Genomic DNA, 16,812 nt, shown 5'->3' with positions numbered 1-16,812 from the left:
GTTTTTGTCATATCTGTGAGGGTCTGTAGCTTGTGTGCTCTCTCCCTCCCCCCATCTCTCTCTGTCTCTGTCTCTGTCTCTGTCTCTGTCTCTCTCTCCCTCTCTCTCCCTCTCTCAGTTTGGATGCAGACTCTGAGTTTGCAAGAACTGGTGTCACTTCTTCTATAAACATCAGAATTTAGAAGCCAAGCTTTGAGGAAAATTTTTTTCTGAATAGGTTTCTAAATAAAATTTTAATTCTTGCTAGGCACAGTAGCTTATACCTATTGTCCTACATCTTGGGTGGTAGAATCAGGATTACTGAGAGTTCCAGGCCATTTTGGGCTAATAAGTGAGAATCTATCTCAAAAAAGAAAAAAAAGAGCTGATATAAAATTTGTTGAATTGATGCAGGGCTACCCAGGGATTGTATTGATTACTGGACAAGGAATAATAATTTGTGTCTTTTTATGAATTTGTGCATTAAATAAGTTAAAGTTGCTAATCTTATTATCTTTCCTGTCAGGCGTTACTTTAGAGTGCTATCTTCTACTTTATCACTAATACTGATTATTTTGTCTTTATTATGTGTCTGAGAATATTGCTCTTGGGTTCCTGGATTTCTTCATTTCTCCCCCCAACCTACTTTCATTAAAAGAAAAAAGGAGAAAGAAAAACATTCTCGTGTACCCAGATTCTCTATGTAACTGATGGCCTCAGACTTCTAATCCTCCTGCCTCCACCTCCTGAGTGTATGCACCACTGCACCAATTCATAGGGCACTGGGGATTAAACCAAAGGCTTCATGAATGCCAGACAAGCACTCTCTCTGTTGGGGGAGACTGGACTGGAGACTGTGAAGAGATCCTGATGATGGAATGTGGGCATTTTGCTCCTGTCACACACACACAAGGGCAGCTGTGGACTGGCTCAAGTGCCCCAAGGGCTGGGGGCCGTGGTCTAGAAACTAGCCCTAGAAACTAGCCCTTGGCATTTCCCCCATCCGTGTGTGTCAAATGCTTTGTTTGCTAATCCAGAACTGCGTACCTCACTAAAGGGGAACTTGAGGTATCTTGAGTTCCTGTGTTTCTGCTATCCGATGTTCTTTACTGATTTGTTTTCTGCTTCTCCATTTGAGGGGTACAAAAAAACCCCACTCTACTAATAAACTTGCTTGCCTGGTTTATTGGCTGTTACAGCCCTCCTGTCCCCAGCTGTTAATAACTCTTTCCTTCCTTTCATCATCTATTTCTTTTCCATCCCTGGTCCTCCCCCTCAGGACCCTGTCAAGAACGCTGATATGGCTGATCTTGGTCACTACCATCTGGGCCACATCCCAGCCTTCCTTCTTAATAATCAACTTATTTTATCTCTTCTACTCCATTCCTATGAGCCTATCACCCTGGGAAAATGCAAGTGCACTACTTTGTAGAATGTCCCCAAGTTACTTTTTTCTGAACCTCCCTCATAACTTGAATCTGTTATTTGTGTATTTTTAGGAATTTGTGCATTCTATGACAATACCATAGAAAAGATGCCAAGTTCTTATTTGCCATATTCAAAGGAACTGTTATGTTACCCACTGCTAGGGGCACAATGATAACTGGTTAAAACAGTAAATATCAAGTTTTGATATTCAGAACTTCTCAGACGTGTCATGTGTGAGAGCTAAGTGTGCTGTGAGATAGAAAATTAAAAACTACACACTGAGTCTCATCCGATTTCCCCTGCTACCTCGAGCATCCATGGACGATTCTTGCCGACATCACTATTGCTGTGCTTCTGCCCATGCTCATTTTTCTAAGTGTCTATCTCCTCCAGGTATTAGCTAGAATTCTGCTGATAGAAGAGCTCACCTTTTTTGCTCGTTCATTTATATAGCACGAACTCAAACTATTCTGCAATTCCGTAAGTTATAATCTCTTACCAGTGTGTTGGCTTGAAGTATCTCGAATTTGATTGGCAGGGGCTTGTCCATGCTGTCCTTTGAACATACTATCATTTTTAAGTACTTATTTTCTGAAACCCTTCATTTCTGATACTTGGGAAGATCTCTCATGCTCATCTATTTTTCCTGTTCCCGCTTTGACATCGGCTGTTTGTCCAAGGCATCCTAATCTCATTCACTGAAGAAAGGACATTTAGAAATAATCTTAAGGCCCTCAATTTCCCTAACATTTCCAAGGCAGGTATGTGTGGGGGGTGATAATTATTAACTTCATATGCCACCTTGTACTCACAAAAGGGCTTCCCAGATCGCTAGTAAAACATTACTTCTGTGTGAGTCTTGGAATGTTTCTAGATCATGGATGTAAACGTTTGCATCAGTAGTGTAAATAAAGTAGATCAACCTCACAGCATGGGCAGCCATCATCTAATCCATGGTACACCCACCCACACAGAGTGGACAGATGGAGAAAGGGTGGGGTTTTGCTCTCTTCTCACACTGGGATATCACTCTTCTTTCCTTGGAAGTCAGAGCTTCTGTCTGATTTTAAAAGGGTCCAAGAAGTCTTGGCTATAATTATGATATCAATCACTACAATACCAGCAACAAGTCCTTGAGGGGGAAAAAATTAGGTAACACAGTTAATAGAAATAGGAGCAACTTTATACCTAGTTCATTCACACTGGTGAGACATAGTAGTTCTAATGCAAGTTAAAGAAGAAAATAAAAAGAGAATGGATTGCGTTGTTCATGGTGTCCTTGTGCCTAAGTTCAACATGACCATGTTGTTTTCTGGACTTCTTTAAGGAAACACCAGTGAAATATTTTAAGAATCACAGTGCTCAAATAAGATTGTTAATACGTCTCAGAAGAGCATGAAGTGTTTCAACATAATCATGCTCGATTTTAGATATTTTGTTCATGGGTAGTCAAATATTATGATTGAAGCCAAACCTAGTACTGAATGCATGTAATCTTAGCATTCAGGAGGCTGTAGCAAGGGGATCATGACTTTGACAGGGAGATTTTGCCTCAAAAAAAATCCAAAAGTTTGTTGTCAAAGTTCAGTATTTCTTAATATCTGAAATGTCTGTGATTGTAAACCAATCCTCATTAATGTTCAATTTGATCAGCTGGAACTGCAGAGTCCAGAGTTGGAAATTGTTACTGCTAAAGTGAACACTTGTGCTTCTGTAGTCTGCTTCTGAGACCATCGTGCTGGGCCCGCATTCTCAGTTCAGCCATGACTTTATTTACCTGTCCCCTCTCATTCAGAATCAGACCGTGAATCCCTCTCTCCCTTCCTCCCATGCATTTCAAAAATACAGCTTAAGTATTCTACCCTGCATGTGTGTGTGGTATACATGACGTCTATATTCTTACACTCTGCAAGAATAGAATCTTCATTGTTAAACTACAAGTGACTTGAGGACAGACATTACATTATGATTATATTGATAACCTGAGCACTACAAGGTAATGCGTGCATGGAGGCACGCTGAGAAATGTTTGCATAACCAAATCACTGTTATTTCTGCTATTCTAGGAAACATCAGGCAAACTTAACGCATGCAGGTGTAAGTGGGCATGAGCATACATACTCTCATCACCTCTAGGAGAGTTTAGAGAATGCCTAACACTAGAAACTAATTCTTTTTTTTTTTTTTTTTTTTTGGTTTTTACGAGACAGGGTTTCTCTGTATTGTTTTGGGGGCTGTTGGTCCAGCCCAGCCATGCCTCTGCCTCTCGAATGCTGGGATTAAAGGCATGTGCCACCACCGCCCCGCTGAAACTAATTCTGATGATAGTAGCTTGTTAGAAACAAATGCCCTTTGCTCCAGTTGCATGCTAAAGTCTTTGCATGTGGAATTCACTTGAAAGCATTTCAACATCAAGACCAAGAAAACAGAGGGAGCAATGGATTCATACTTGTTGTTAGCCTCACTACATGTATATTATAGGACAGTCTACAATTAAAATACAACTGAAATGATAAGACTACATTCAAAGCCTATACATTAATGTAGTATCTTTAGATGAATCAATAAACAGAAAAATATTAGAAGATGACATGCCTGAGAAGCTATAATTTCTTTTTTTTTTTTTTTTTTTTTTTTTTTGGTTTTACGAGACAGGGTTTCTCTGTATTGTTTTGGAGGCTATCGGTCCAGCCCGGCCTCGAACTCACAGAGATCCGCCTGCCTCTGCCTCCCGAGTGCTGGGCTTAAAGGCGTGCACCACCACCGCCCAGCTGAGAAGCCACAATTTCAAAGGAACTGAAAATAATTCATGTGAGGATAATCAAAAGACAACATCTTTACTACTTAAGGAGATGAAAATGAATCTCTTATCTAGAAATAAAAAAATTCACATTTAAGAAATTTCAAATATTACATGAGACAATAGTGATCATTTATTTCTATTTAAAGGAAATGATTTTTATTACATATCTTATTAATACACATTTGAAACCAAGATGTTCACTGATATAAATAAATATAAATAGATTTATCTTAATATTACAAAAGAATAAGATTTACAATTTGGCTATGAGCATATCACTGCAGAAGTACAGAATCTTTTCAGGCAGAGGTTATGCTAGCTCTGGACACTACTAGTGACCAGTGAGGACATCTTCCTACCTCTTTTTCACTGGAGAAAACAAAACAAGAAAGGATTTCCCTGAGAACAAAACTGCAGCTTATCCTTCATAAAAGCTGTGAACTATTCCTGACTCAGATCTGTTTGAAAGGCGAGTCATCTTTAACCATCTCCTCTTCTTTTGTTATCAATCTAGTCAAAGGTTCAATGTTCTTTCTTTTTATCTTTCTATCTATCTATCTATCTATCTATCTATCATCTAGCTAGTTAGCTGCCATCTGTCTCTCTAACTCTGTCTATCTACCTATCTATCTACCTATCTATCTATCTATCTATCTATCTATCTATCTATCTATCTATCTATCTATGTTTGTTGAGACAGAATCCCAGGTATCCCAGACTGACCTGAAACTCACTAGATAAACAAGAATGACCTTGAATTTCTGATCCTCTGTCCTTTTCCTCCCAAGTACTGGGATCATAGATGTGTGCTGAGGTAATTATGCATGTTAGGCAAGCTCTCTACCAAGGGAGCCTCATTCTCTGCCCCACCGCTGGGTTGCTGGTATGCCCCTCCCTTTATAACATTTTGCCAACTCATTTTCATGGGAAGTACAAACAAAAACACCTTTAGGCCAAGGGTTAAATTAGAATGTTCCATCTCTATGGCAATTTTACTTAGAAGGAAGGGGATTCAGTTTGGGGTCTTTGTTCTACTTTTGCAATCTAGTTAGTATTTCTAGCTTCCTGATTTCATTGTTAGCTAGAAAAGCATGCTAGACCTAGCACAAGAAATAATGATTTCCCTTTCTCCAAACTCCCATTCTAAGCATGGAAAAAGTCTCTACATTTCCCCACACTTTCAGAAAAGTGACCATTCGGTGCTATGAATTTTCTAGTTTTCAAATAGTTTCGAAAGAATTATGTGCATCGAGAATACCACTCCATACAATCTCCTTTCTTCTTGTTTTGTTAAGGTTCCTAACATAGCCTAAAGACAATGATAGCATGTCAAACAAAGAACACTATTCAATTTATTGTATCCATTCCTCCTGGGCATTCTAACAAACTAGAAGTTTCTCTGTGGTTGCGTATATTTTCTTCTTTACTCTTCTTTGGCTAAGTCAACTAGCCAATGAGTAATAGCATCGCATGCAAAACTGTCAAGGTTATTAAGCATGTGTGGCCTGAAAGTTAAAGAAAAAATTAAAATCAAAATGCTTTTATTTACTGATGATAAACATTAATTCTGGGGGTGTTATGTGATAAAACACTAAAAGAACTGGCTTATTAAGAACTCAAAACAATTGTAACATCACTAGGTCAAAGAGCATAGAGAGCCTTCAGTTTATTTCAGAATACTTCAATAATTATGGAAACAAAGTATGACAGCTTTTAGTTCTTTAGTAGCCCAACTAGAAACAATGAAATTACTTAGAAATTAAGAGTCAATAAAAGTCCCCTGAACACTACATGGGAAGTAGAGGAAAATTTCAAGAGATTAAGACACCTGAGAACATTCACAAACACATTTACATTAAGCTAATTTCAAATAAAGACTGCACACCTTTAATCCCAGCACTTGGGAGGCAGAGGCAGGCAGATCTCTATTAGTTCAAGGCCAGCCTGGTCTACAAAGCGACACAGAGAAACCTGTCTCAAAAAACAAAACAAAAAATGCTTTTACAATCTGTAAATATAGTCATGAAAATGCATCTCAATATGGATGTTTCTAGAACACTGGAAAGTCTAAGCAAATAGAAAAGCACATACAAGGTAAGGCAATCCATTTATGGTGGGAACCATCATAACAAAACCATTTTTACTACATCCCAGGTATCATCATTCCCTCTCCAAAATATTTGTGGCATTATAGCATCCTAATAATTGTAACAAACAAGTACAAACATATGAGATGATAGGTCAGGAATTGATGCAGGGTAGGAGGTGGGAGGGCACGGTAGAGCAGGGGCTTAAACCCACATAGAAACCTACTACTGTAGAGGCTTCCATACATATATACATATGCACGTATATATGAGTTTAAATGGATTACCCTATTAACTATTTATAGGATAAAAATTTACACTATAAATACTAGGGCATAGCAGACTATCAAACAAAAAGCCCAGTGTCAGGTATGGGTTCAATCTGTTGGCCAGTTGTGTCCTATACACTCCCCAAAACAATATAGGCTATTGTCATTAATTTGGTTACCTTCCAGAACTTAATGGTAAGAACTTATTACTGAAAACACCATATAGCTGAGTAATTAAGACACTGAAGAATCAAGCTGGCGCTGACCTGAATACTTTGTCCCTATGGCCTACCTTCCATAGTACTGAAGGTGCTGTGTATGCTATTCCTGGAGAAGTCATCAACAATCTTACCTAATTATGAACTGTGAAGTGCAATGAGGACTAGCCTGGCAAGATATGCCCGTTGGTATAACACTGGCACGAGTGCTGTGGGGACAACCAATGACTTGTCGGAGTTAGGACCTGTTCCCCAAGATAAAACTCATGCTTGGTACTATTAACTAGTTGGGTAGGTCCTAGGGGAAAACCAACTTCTTCTATTCTGCTAATTGAGCATAGTACTAAACAGCCCCTAAAACTTATCTTTATACCCACAGATCAGATGCTGTCAGCCCTCTTTGCACTAGATGGTGATCAATACTGACTCACAGCTGGCCAACATGCAGATAATGAGAGATAAATGAGATATCTTTATCATAGCCCTTCCGCTAATGCCATGGGTCATCTTAAAAGATGATGTGGTAGGAATGTAAGAGTCGGGGGTGATGGAGGATGTTTGTGAAACTGTGTTTCCTAATTATGACAGGGATGTAACACACAGGGACTCACAGTAGCTACTGACAAGACTTGCACAAAATCAAGCCAGCAAAAATTCAGTTTAGACTGGGGGAGGGCCTCGTTGAGGAACTACTGGCAACTGATGGATGCTGTGAGGGGGAGAACCACTTTTCTTTGGATGCTGTCCATGCTCTATACCTACACATAGACTAGCAGCACTAAGTGAACTCAGTGAGGGTTTTTTTTTAAGAATCCATGAAATTTGAAGGGAAAGCAGTAGCATGGGCATGAGAGGAGCTGGAGGGAAGAGAGGAGAGACATTGATCAAAACAAATTCATGAGCTAAAGGGATGGCTCAGTGACTAAGAGCACCGCCTGCTTTTCCAGATGACTGGGGTTCAATTCCCAGCACATAGCTTTCTGTAACTCCAGTTCCAGGGAATCTGATGCCCTCCTCTGATCCATAAAAGCACTGCACGTGGTGGTGAAACCATACATACATACATACATGCATACATACATACATATATATATATATATATACACACACACACACACGTATGCAGGCAAGACATTCACACACATAAAATAAGGATAAATGAACCTTACAAAACACATTCATGTATGAAATTCTCAAATAATAAAATGTTTAAAAATAACTGTTGATGTGCATCACAGTAATGAGAGAATCAGTATGTTAGCTATTCATTCAGGATAGAACACAACTCTGGCAAGGATAGAAACTTACGATGTCATTACCCAAGTCTGCAGAAACTGTAAGAAATGTTTTGATAGATATTTTTAGATACAAAAATATGGTATTATTAAACCATCCATACTTTTCATAATTTATCAGAATTTCAAAGGTATCATGTCACACTGCAGAGGGTTAATGTGCTCACATAAGTCTTATCAGCCCTGCACAGTAAAGAAGGAGTCACTAACTAGATGATATGACTTCAATTTCAATCAATAACAAAACTAAGAATTTGCTTCGACTGCCATCTCTAAACACAAACTTACTACATAAACCCAACACTTCTAGGGAACTAGATAAATCTGATAGACCCAAGATGGCTGGATAAAGCTACCTAATTACCTCACATTCATTAACTGCATCCCGTCATTTTTAACAGATGAACAAAAGCACTGACTCAAAGTCAGTGTTACCCTCCATAGCTTATATTTCTGAAATAGGGCAGTAGATTCATGGGTTACTGTCTGCTTTGCTTTGGATCCTCGGGTACTTCTGTTGTTATTTTCTTTTGTTTTGCTGTGATAGGCCCTTGGTGTGGTCCCAAACCATGACCCCCTTGCCTCAGTAACCCAAGTGCTGGCATTAAAATTATCAGTGTATGCCACCATGCCAGGCCATATGGATTATGATTTTAGTGTGTGTGATGTAACAGGCATCATTTTTAGGTTTTACATGAATTTCTCTCTGTTTCAGAAACTAAGCAAATAGTTTTAGTGCAAAATATGAGAATATAATTCAGAACAATTCATAAACATTCCAGCACTTACAGCCTATTGAAAACATCACAGCAAGTTGACTGTGAAAGTGTACACAGAAACTAAGAGGGAGTGCCCAGACACACATCACATGTCCATAGCCCCCCGCACCAACTCCAGTGAGCTGCTACCACTCTACAGATGGATAATTTATAATTAGATTACCCAACAATAAAACAAAAGGCTGGGGCAAATGCAGACAGTACATGGGGCAGATAGTAAAGTGATTATTTTCAGAGTACGTTAGCTTAAGTGTTTGCACCCACTACGCTCTGAATGGCATTCTCAAACACTCTGTGAAAGCTTATGTCTTAATGTATTTGCTATTGTAGAGTCTAGAATATTTAATTGGTATTAAACAAATCCATGTGAAAACCATTTACCTTGCTCAGCTCACCCCACTATGTCCTAAGACCTACTGATCAGATGCTTTTAACAAAGGTTTAAATAATATTCATATACTTTATATACATTATTTTGGAAGAATAAAAAATACTGCCTCTTTAAAAGCAGTCATCTCTTGGTACCTCCTAGGGAATGTGGGAGACTGGTTCCAGGAAGCCCTGATAATTCTAAAATTAGAATTATAATCTGCAAACCTTTAAAAAAAAAAAGCATGCACACAGGCTGGAGATGAAGCACTTAGACCACCAGCTCCTTCTCCAGAGGACCTGGGTTCAATCCCCAGCAAAGGTAGTTCATAACCATGTGTAAATCTCGTCCCCAGGAACTTGATGTTCTCTTCTGGTCTCTGTGGGCACTGAATGCATGAAGTAAATAGACATACATGCAGGCAAAACATGCATACACATAAAACAAAAGAAAAAAGAAAGTATGTGTGCTTAAACACTGTTGCTAGTTTAATGAGAAAGGGGCTATAGAGAGTAAAAAGAGTCTAAGCTAATCATTAAAATGGGTAATTTAGTAACAGCATTAAAAGAGTAGTTGTGCTAATTAATTAATTGCCTAAAATGGGCAGGAATTAAGTCAGTTTAGAAGAAACTCATGTGTACACAAACTATTAGATTTCTGAGTGGCTAAACCTCCAAAACAAAATAGGATCAATTTAAATCACCCGACTTGTCCACAGGATATGAGAGCCAACCGTGACATTTATATTTAATATGTACATTCAAAGCACATCAGATATTTCAAATAAAACTGGCTTTTCCTCTGCTGCTGTTTAACATTTGGATTTTTTTTTCAATTCTCTTTTCATGCAATAATCTATTTAAGCCTCACTCAAACCCCATCAGGTAGAGTTGGTTTTTTTACTATCTTAAAGATACAAAGGTCAGCCGGGCCGAGGTGGCGCACACCTTTAATCCCAGCACTCAGGAGTCAGAGGCAGGCGGATCTCTGGGAGTTCGAGGCCGGGCTAGACCGACAGCCTCCAAAACAATACAGAGAAACCCTGTCTCGTAAAACCAAAAAAAAAAAAAAGATACAGAGGTCAAACTGCCCCAAGCCACAGCCTATAAACAGAACACTTGGGATTCAAGCAGGCAGGCCGAATTCAGAACTGGTCTGGCTGGCTTCACTTCATATCTATATACTATGTGGAAAACTACTTAGTCACAGGTAATTTAAAGATGTAATGAGACAGCTTCCCCCTGGATTTCTTTGCTTCTGTATAATATACAGATGTTACCATGAATTAAATCCAGTGGGGAATAAAAGGGGGAAGGTTAACTCACTCACACATCATGAAGAGGAACTCTGACCTTACAATCACTTTTATTTGAAATGTCATTACTATCCTTAAATAACACTTGGGGATGGGAGAGAGGGTCTGTCACTTCAGGGTAGTAATTACAGAGGGAAGGAAACAGTGTTCCAAAAAAGGAATAAAGCTAACACAGTGATTTACTAACACAATATTCAAATCCAACTAGAAAAATGAACTAGGAATAAATTATTAAAATCATCAAAATGCCCGCTCACCCTGATTTTTCATAGTGCCAAAAAGTGACTAGCGTTGGGCTATGAATGACTATATCAGCAGCACCAAACCTTGAGAGAGGAGCTCTGGCAACACAGAAGTGCCAGCAACTACGTACACTGTGGTTTCCCAATGATAACATGGGACACTGAGAAGACAAGTTCAAGAAATAAATAGGAGAGATGAACTGCATTTTGCATGTGGTTTCCTTTTGCCAGAGACTCAGCAATAAATACTGCATGTCACTCACTTGTCTTCTTGGAAGGAAAAAGAAGTAAAATATTTGAACCACCTCATTGCTTCGGGAGTAAGGCCTGGTATCACTGGGAAAACGTGCAGTGTTTTCAACACAACCTTGTTCCAGTTTAAGTGCCTGCTCATAGGTCAGTCGAAGGTGGTGACAAAAGATGCAAATTTAGAGTGAGAAGGTGCCTGGGGAATTCACTCACATTTAGTAGGCAAATAATTTGAGTCTCAAGTAAAAGAGACTGTAGAGTTCATAATAAACACAGGGCATTTTCCTTCACGGGAAAGATGCTGCTGTGAAACTACAGAGTAAACAATGCCGACTTTGCCTACAGAGTAGGCTTGTCAGTGTTCTGCCCGCTGAACATACACTCTGACCTATTTCATGTAGGTAAATGGAACTCTAGTTTAGGGCTACAAGAGCCCTTTGGAGGTGGAAGACAGCAATCAGAACTTGATTAGCAACCCACTACTTTCAAAGCTCAGTTTGCTGCTGTTTGCTAGCCTTCAGTGCATGTGATGGGAAAATGGTCTACCCCCTCTCTCCTTTCACCGTCTTATTGTTCCTTTCCTTTTTAACCCCACTCTCTACTGTCCCTGGACTCCACTTGTTTGATTTGTAGTGCAAGGGAAATGATAGATGACCCTTCTGATGACTAAAAGACAGACACTACACAAGTGTGCTTGTGTGCACAACTTAAGAATCACGTATTCCCACAACAGGACCTTTACAGAATTTGACCTACTGTGTCTTTAACTGGTCCCCCAGCACTGTACTGTTAGCTCAGAAAGACAATTTAATCGGAATCACTCAAAAGTTTTGAGTTTCCCTTGATCTCATAAATTCTCGTTCTTCTCATCACTTCAACGTCTAATTTAGAATTTGAAGGAAGAAAAAATAAGGATAGAAAATACAAACATGACCCTGAATGTCAGGTTGACAGAAATAAAAGGCTATTTCTAGAGCATGAGTCAAGTTGTGTATTTAGCTCTTGAGAAAGTTTGTGGATGTTGAAATTTTAACAGAAAACCACAGCAAAGCATATGAATATAAAACACAAAATCTACACATGCTCCCAAGACACTAATAAAAGTATAACTCTCAAGTTACAAATAAAACTTCAAGACATAAACGCAAGGGTTTATGATCTCCAATCCACTTGGCAATCAATAGAAAACAAACTCAAAGGTGAGTAACTGCCAATTTATGATTTACACAACTTAGGATAAAGGAAAGTATATAATTATGTATGAAATTATAATAATAATCCAAATGTTCCTAATCATAAAATTGAAGAGATCCAAGGAAAATTATATAACTTTAGAAAATAGTGTTCTTCAATACAAGGAGATCCTGTTAGAATTGCGTTTCTGCAATGTTCAAAACTGTAGAGATTTTTATCTCATTTGATCACCCTCACTAAATAAACACAGTGCTGGGCAAATAGGAGGTACCTGGCAAACAGTTATCAAATTTCATTGAATGAAATATTTTTTGTAGTTGGGAAAATTAAGATCCCCTAAAATAACCAACACTGTTATCATTGTATTTGTTGTGCACTACCACAACAACAAAAACCTTACTTTCAGCCCAAGCTCAGGACACAATTTTATGGTTTGAATTAAAATATTAGCTATGCTGGAGAGATGGCTCCGCAATTGCGAGAATGCGCTCTTCTTGTAAGAGAACCTAAATTCAGTCCCCCGCAGCCACAGTGGTTCACTACAGCTCTAGTGGATCCAACACTTCTGCATTCATGTGCACAAACCCACACACATAATAATGATATGCGTGCTTATTATTTAATATTTAAAATATGTATAATTATTCAAAAACTGCATATCCGGTGAGGTGCTGATTAGCATATAGACCGTCACTTCCATGGCTAAAATCAAGTCTGACACGTTTCTGCCAACCGATGTTCCTTAAATGGTGCTTGTCACACCCTCTGTGGGCTTGCCCCATCTTTGCAAAACCTCTGGCTTGTGTATCTCGCAACACAAAACGTGATCCATCATGAAAAACTGAGACTCCAGATTTGATTCTTGCTCGTAATCATACGTAACAAAAACTGAAAAAGTCTGGAGACATGTGAAATTACACTAAAAAGAGACAGGTGGCTAGACAAAGAATGTGATAGGAAAAAGCTAAAATTAGAATTCTAAATGAAGGCTCATAAGGAACCTTAAGCTACTGCCTGACTTTTAAACTCTGAATTACAGGCAGATAGCTGTCCTCACTCTATAATGAACCTGAGGTAGGTGACAGTTAACAGACCAGCATCTTTCATTCAGACATTGACAGGAGATTCAAGACTACTGCAGGCACATTCAGGTTTGAGCTAAAGTGTAGAGCATTCCATATTCAGGATAATGTTAATAAGTACACATGTGTGTCTCACTATTTTCTAACTTTAATATTAGTTCAGTTGAACCATCAATCTTGATTTATCAACACATGATTTTAGCAATTATATAGGAATTCATGTCCTTTGTCTAAGTTGAGTTGTGCAGCCTCTTGTCTGATCAATAAGATGAGAGTCTACCCTTTAAAGTGCCTAGTCACTGGCCTCTACTTCCTTCCTACTTTGCTTTGAAACTCTAGACAAGTTGCAAGTCCTGTAAACTATATTTGTCAATGGAGAGTCTCTTTTTCTTTGTGGGTGTGGCCACTAGTAAGTGAACCATGTTCCAGCAGAGAGGCCTACATGCATCTGCCTATTGAACTCTGAAACTTAGTAAATAAAGAAAAAAAAAGGAGAGAGCATCAAGTTGGGAGAGGATAATACACTAGGGGAGTTGGTGAGGGGACTGGATGGGGAAAGTGGGAGTAATTATAAATCAAAATCCACTGTAAAAACATTTCTCCCAGATTTAAAAAAAGAGTATATATGCTATATTCCAATATTGTTGAATTTTTTGTAATTACATGTAAAAACTTCAAATACAGTGGCACTTGCCACACAGCAAACACACAAACATTACCTGAATAAAAAATGGTGCACATTTATCTTCCATGTAGCCAGAGTGATTGATGAAATTTGCACAAATCTATCTAAGAAAAGAATGGTGACTCCATACTGTGACTTCCTAATGTCCATGTATTCATCTCTTATCTCTGTCACTAAAGGGTTGTTTACATCCGTTATCACTTATAGGCTTACCCGGAATCTGTCTCCCTAACTTCATTGTTGGGTTGATATTTACTAAATAAAAAAGCCAGATTGAAACCAAAGTTTGACCAATTCCTAAACACAAGTTCTTTTTTTCTTTTTCTTCTAGATGATATTGACTTTAAAAACAATAAAACTATGTTGACCTCATCGTACCAATAGGGAGCTATCCCAGGAAGGAAAAAAAATTATTTTTATATATGTAAAAAGTACAGGCATACAGAAAGAGAATAAACTGATTTACAGTGTATGGATGAATTAATACTTCATGTGGGTGATAAATCAGGAAAAAATGCTTGAACAGACCTTAGCAGAGATGGAGGCAGGATCTGACCCTGACACAGAGCAGAGGAGACAGGGACTGACCCTGACACATAGCCAGAGTCAGAACCTTCCAAATTCATACCAGTAGCATTTACAAGGCAAATTAAGAAGATCTGATAATTTTTATACTCACTTAGAGCAATTAAGTGGGAAAATCGGAAATTTCTAGTATATTACCATATAATCAACAAAAGTATTTTCCCAGGGCCTAAGATCAAAGTGCAATGATACAGACCCATAAAATTTCATGGGGACACTCACTTCTATGTGCACTGACTAAAAAATTAAATTAAAAAACACTCCCAGTTGTCTGTAAAACAAAAGAATGAATGAATAAACATTTTCTCTGCAATACGGGTCCCATCTTTAAAGTGAGATCGTAGCCTGAGTCACAGAAGAAATTTGCCATATGTCTGACTGCAGGAATGGGTTGTCAGAACACTGGTAAATTACAGCATACGTTAAAAAGATGTTTCCTGGAAAAGTGCACATACTTAAAGAATTTCAAATGTAAACAAGAAAAGAGGGGTGGAATTCATCAGTAGAGCTTGTGTCTGATATGTACAAGGCCTGAATTGCACTATAAAAATATTAAATTTAAAAATACTAGGTAGTAAGCATTTCAGATCTCCACTGAATATCACTAAGTAACAGAAACTCGGGTGTTAAACTCATTACTCCTATAAATCATTAAATCAGAAGATTTTTTGTTAGCTTAGAATATATTTATTTCTATTTAAAATATAAAATGAACAGAAGTAATTCCACCTGCTGAGGTATTTCTAGATAAATAGCTTAAACATAAACTAAGTATGACAATCACTAGCAAAGTAACAACAGAAACTAAATCTCCATTTTCAGGTTCGTGTCCTTTAGCTGATACATTCATGTATGAAATAGGGACATCACTCGTTAAGTACATACTTTTAAAATAAACAACTTTTCATAAAAGGGTGTTTTCAATTGCACATTACTTCAGTATACTAATTTGCTATTTTGCTACTTAATTGCTCCTACCATTCTTCAGGGGTTTGTTGATCTTATTAATAAGTAACAGTAAACAATACTGTAAATAAGAAAAAGCCTGAGCAATTGCTAGAGAAATTGCAATGCAGATGTTTTTACCCTCATCGACTATGTAAGCATTAAGAGTATACACATTCGGTTTTTTGAGGGTTTTTTGTTTGCTTGTCTGTCTGTTTTTGGTTTTGGAGACAGGGTTTCTCTGTGTAGCCCTGGTTGTCCTGGAACTCGCTCTGTAGACCAGGCTGGCCTCGAACTGAGAGATCTGCCTGCCTCTGCCTCCCAAGCGCTGGGATTAAGGGTGTCCACTGCTGGTGCCACCACCACTACCACCACCACCCAGAAAGAGACTATATCTTAAGAGAACTTTGCTTAAAACTATTATTAGAGATGGAGGAAAGATATAATCGAGAGTGGGACACTGTCACATTTGGGCTGTAACAGAGACCTAAAACTGGTCAAAGAGTTGGTTAATTATAGTTTTATAACTATAACTTCATATAGAAACTGTACTGACAGCTGTTTTTGTGCTTCTTCTGTCCCTAAGACACCATAGTGACACAGCGGGCACTCAGTGCCTCCCCACTGACTGGCCAAATGACCTGAAGATGTCCTAAGACTACCTTAGAACAAGAACACTGCTGGGAACAAAAAGGAGCACACCGGATGCCTAACGGCGTCCACCAAACACGCTGGTAAAATGCGTTCACCCGTCTTCCCTTAGGTGCCCAGAAACACATTTTTATAGTCTTCCTGAGACAGTTAAAAGATAAAATTCTCTTCCAGAAATACCGATTATGGTTCCCACAGTGATGGCAATTTCTTTTAACTCCCCGTGAGTCAAACTTACCATATAGAAGATGGCCACCATCTAAAAAAATAAAAGAAGAAAGGAGCACAATTATAAAACTAAACATTTTAACTTTTCATTAATTTGCTAACAACTTAAATATATGTATATATTAACCAGCTATTCATACTTTCATAAGTTAAAAAACTAATTATCTATATATGCATACATATATACGTATATATGAAACACAATTATATATCATTTACTTCAGCAGCGTCAACACTAGTATTTGAATCTGTTGGACAGTTGCCAGTGTCGATATAAGTCTTGACAATTCTAGAACACTAAAGCAAATATTTACATATATTGTTACATGACTTCATGACACAAAACAAGTTTGAAAACCTTAAATAGAAAATAAACCATGATATAATCTATCATCAAAAAACGATCAA

At 38.1% G+C, this 16,812-nt stretch overlaps 1 protein-coding gene and 1 long non-coding RNA gene across 4 annotated transcripts in view; both read right to left on the bottom strand.

The window, feature by feature from the left end:
• Positions 1–2,339: 2,339 nt before the first annotated feature.
• The window catches only part of Cd55 (CD55 molecule (Cromer blood group)), a 30,135-nt gene continuing 15,662 nt past the window's right edge, over positions 2,340–16,812 (bottom strand). For 2 of the 3 annotated variants that reach the window (XM_040737859.1, XM_040737857.1), the window contains 2 exons: positions 16,415–16,435; positions 5,540–5,715 (listed from right to left, as the gene is read on the bottom strand). In XM_040737859.1, coding sequence (XP_040593793.1) covers positions 5,657–5,715; positions 16,415–16,435 — 80 coding nt within the window. In that variant the 3' untranslated portion in view covers positions 5,540–5,656. Of the gene's footprint in view, positions 2,540–5,539; positions 5,716–16,414; positions 16,436–16,812 lie in introns of those variants that run through there. The other variant, XM_040737858.1, reaches the window with a different exon arrangement.
• On the bottom strand, positions 4,318–4,886 carry LOC121136755. Its single transcript, XR_005873870.1, has 2 exons — positions 4,845–4,886; positions 4,318–4,780 (listed from the first exon to the last, which is right to left on the bottom strand). It is a non-coding gene; the product is annotated as an uncharacterized LOC121136755 (long non-coding RNA).

Source organism: Mesocricetus auratus, unplaced genomic scaffold (assembly GCF_017639785.1).
Source record: "Mesocricetus auratus isolate SY011 unplaced genomic scaffold, BCM_Maur_2.0 Super-Scaffold_100676, whole genome shotgun sequence".
NCBI classification, from domain to species: domain Eukaryota; kingdom Metazoa; phylum Chordata; class Mammalia; order Rodentia; family Cricetidae; genus Mesocricetus; species Mesocricetus auratus.
This window is presented reverse-complemented; position numbering and strand designations above follow the sequence as displayed.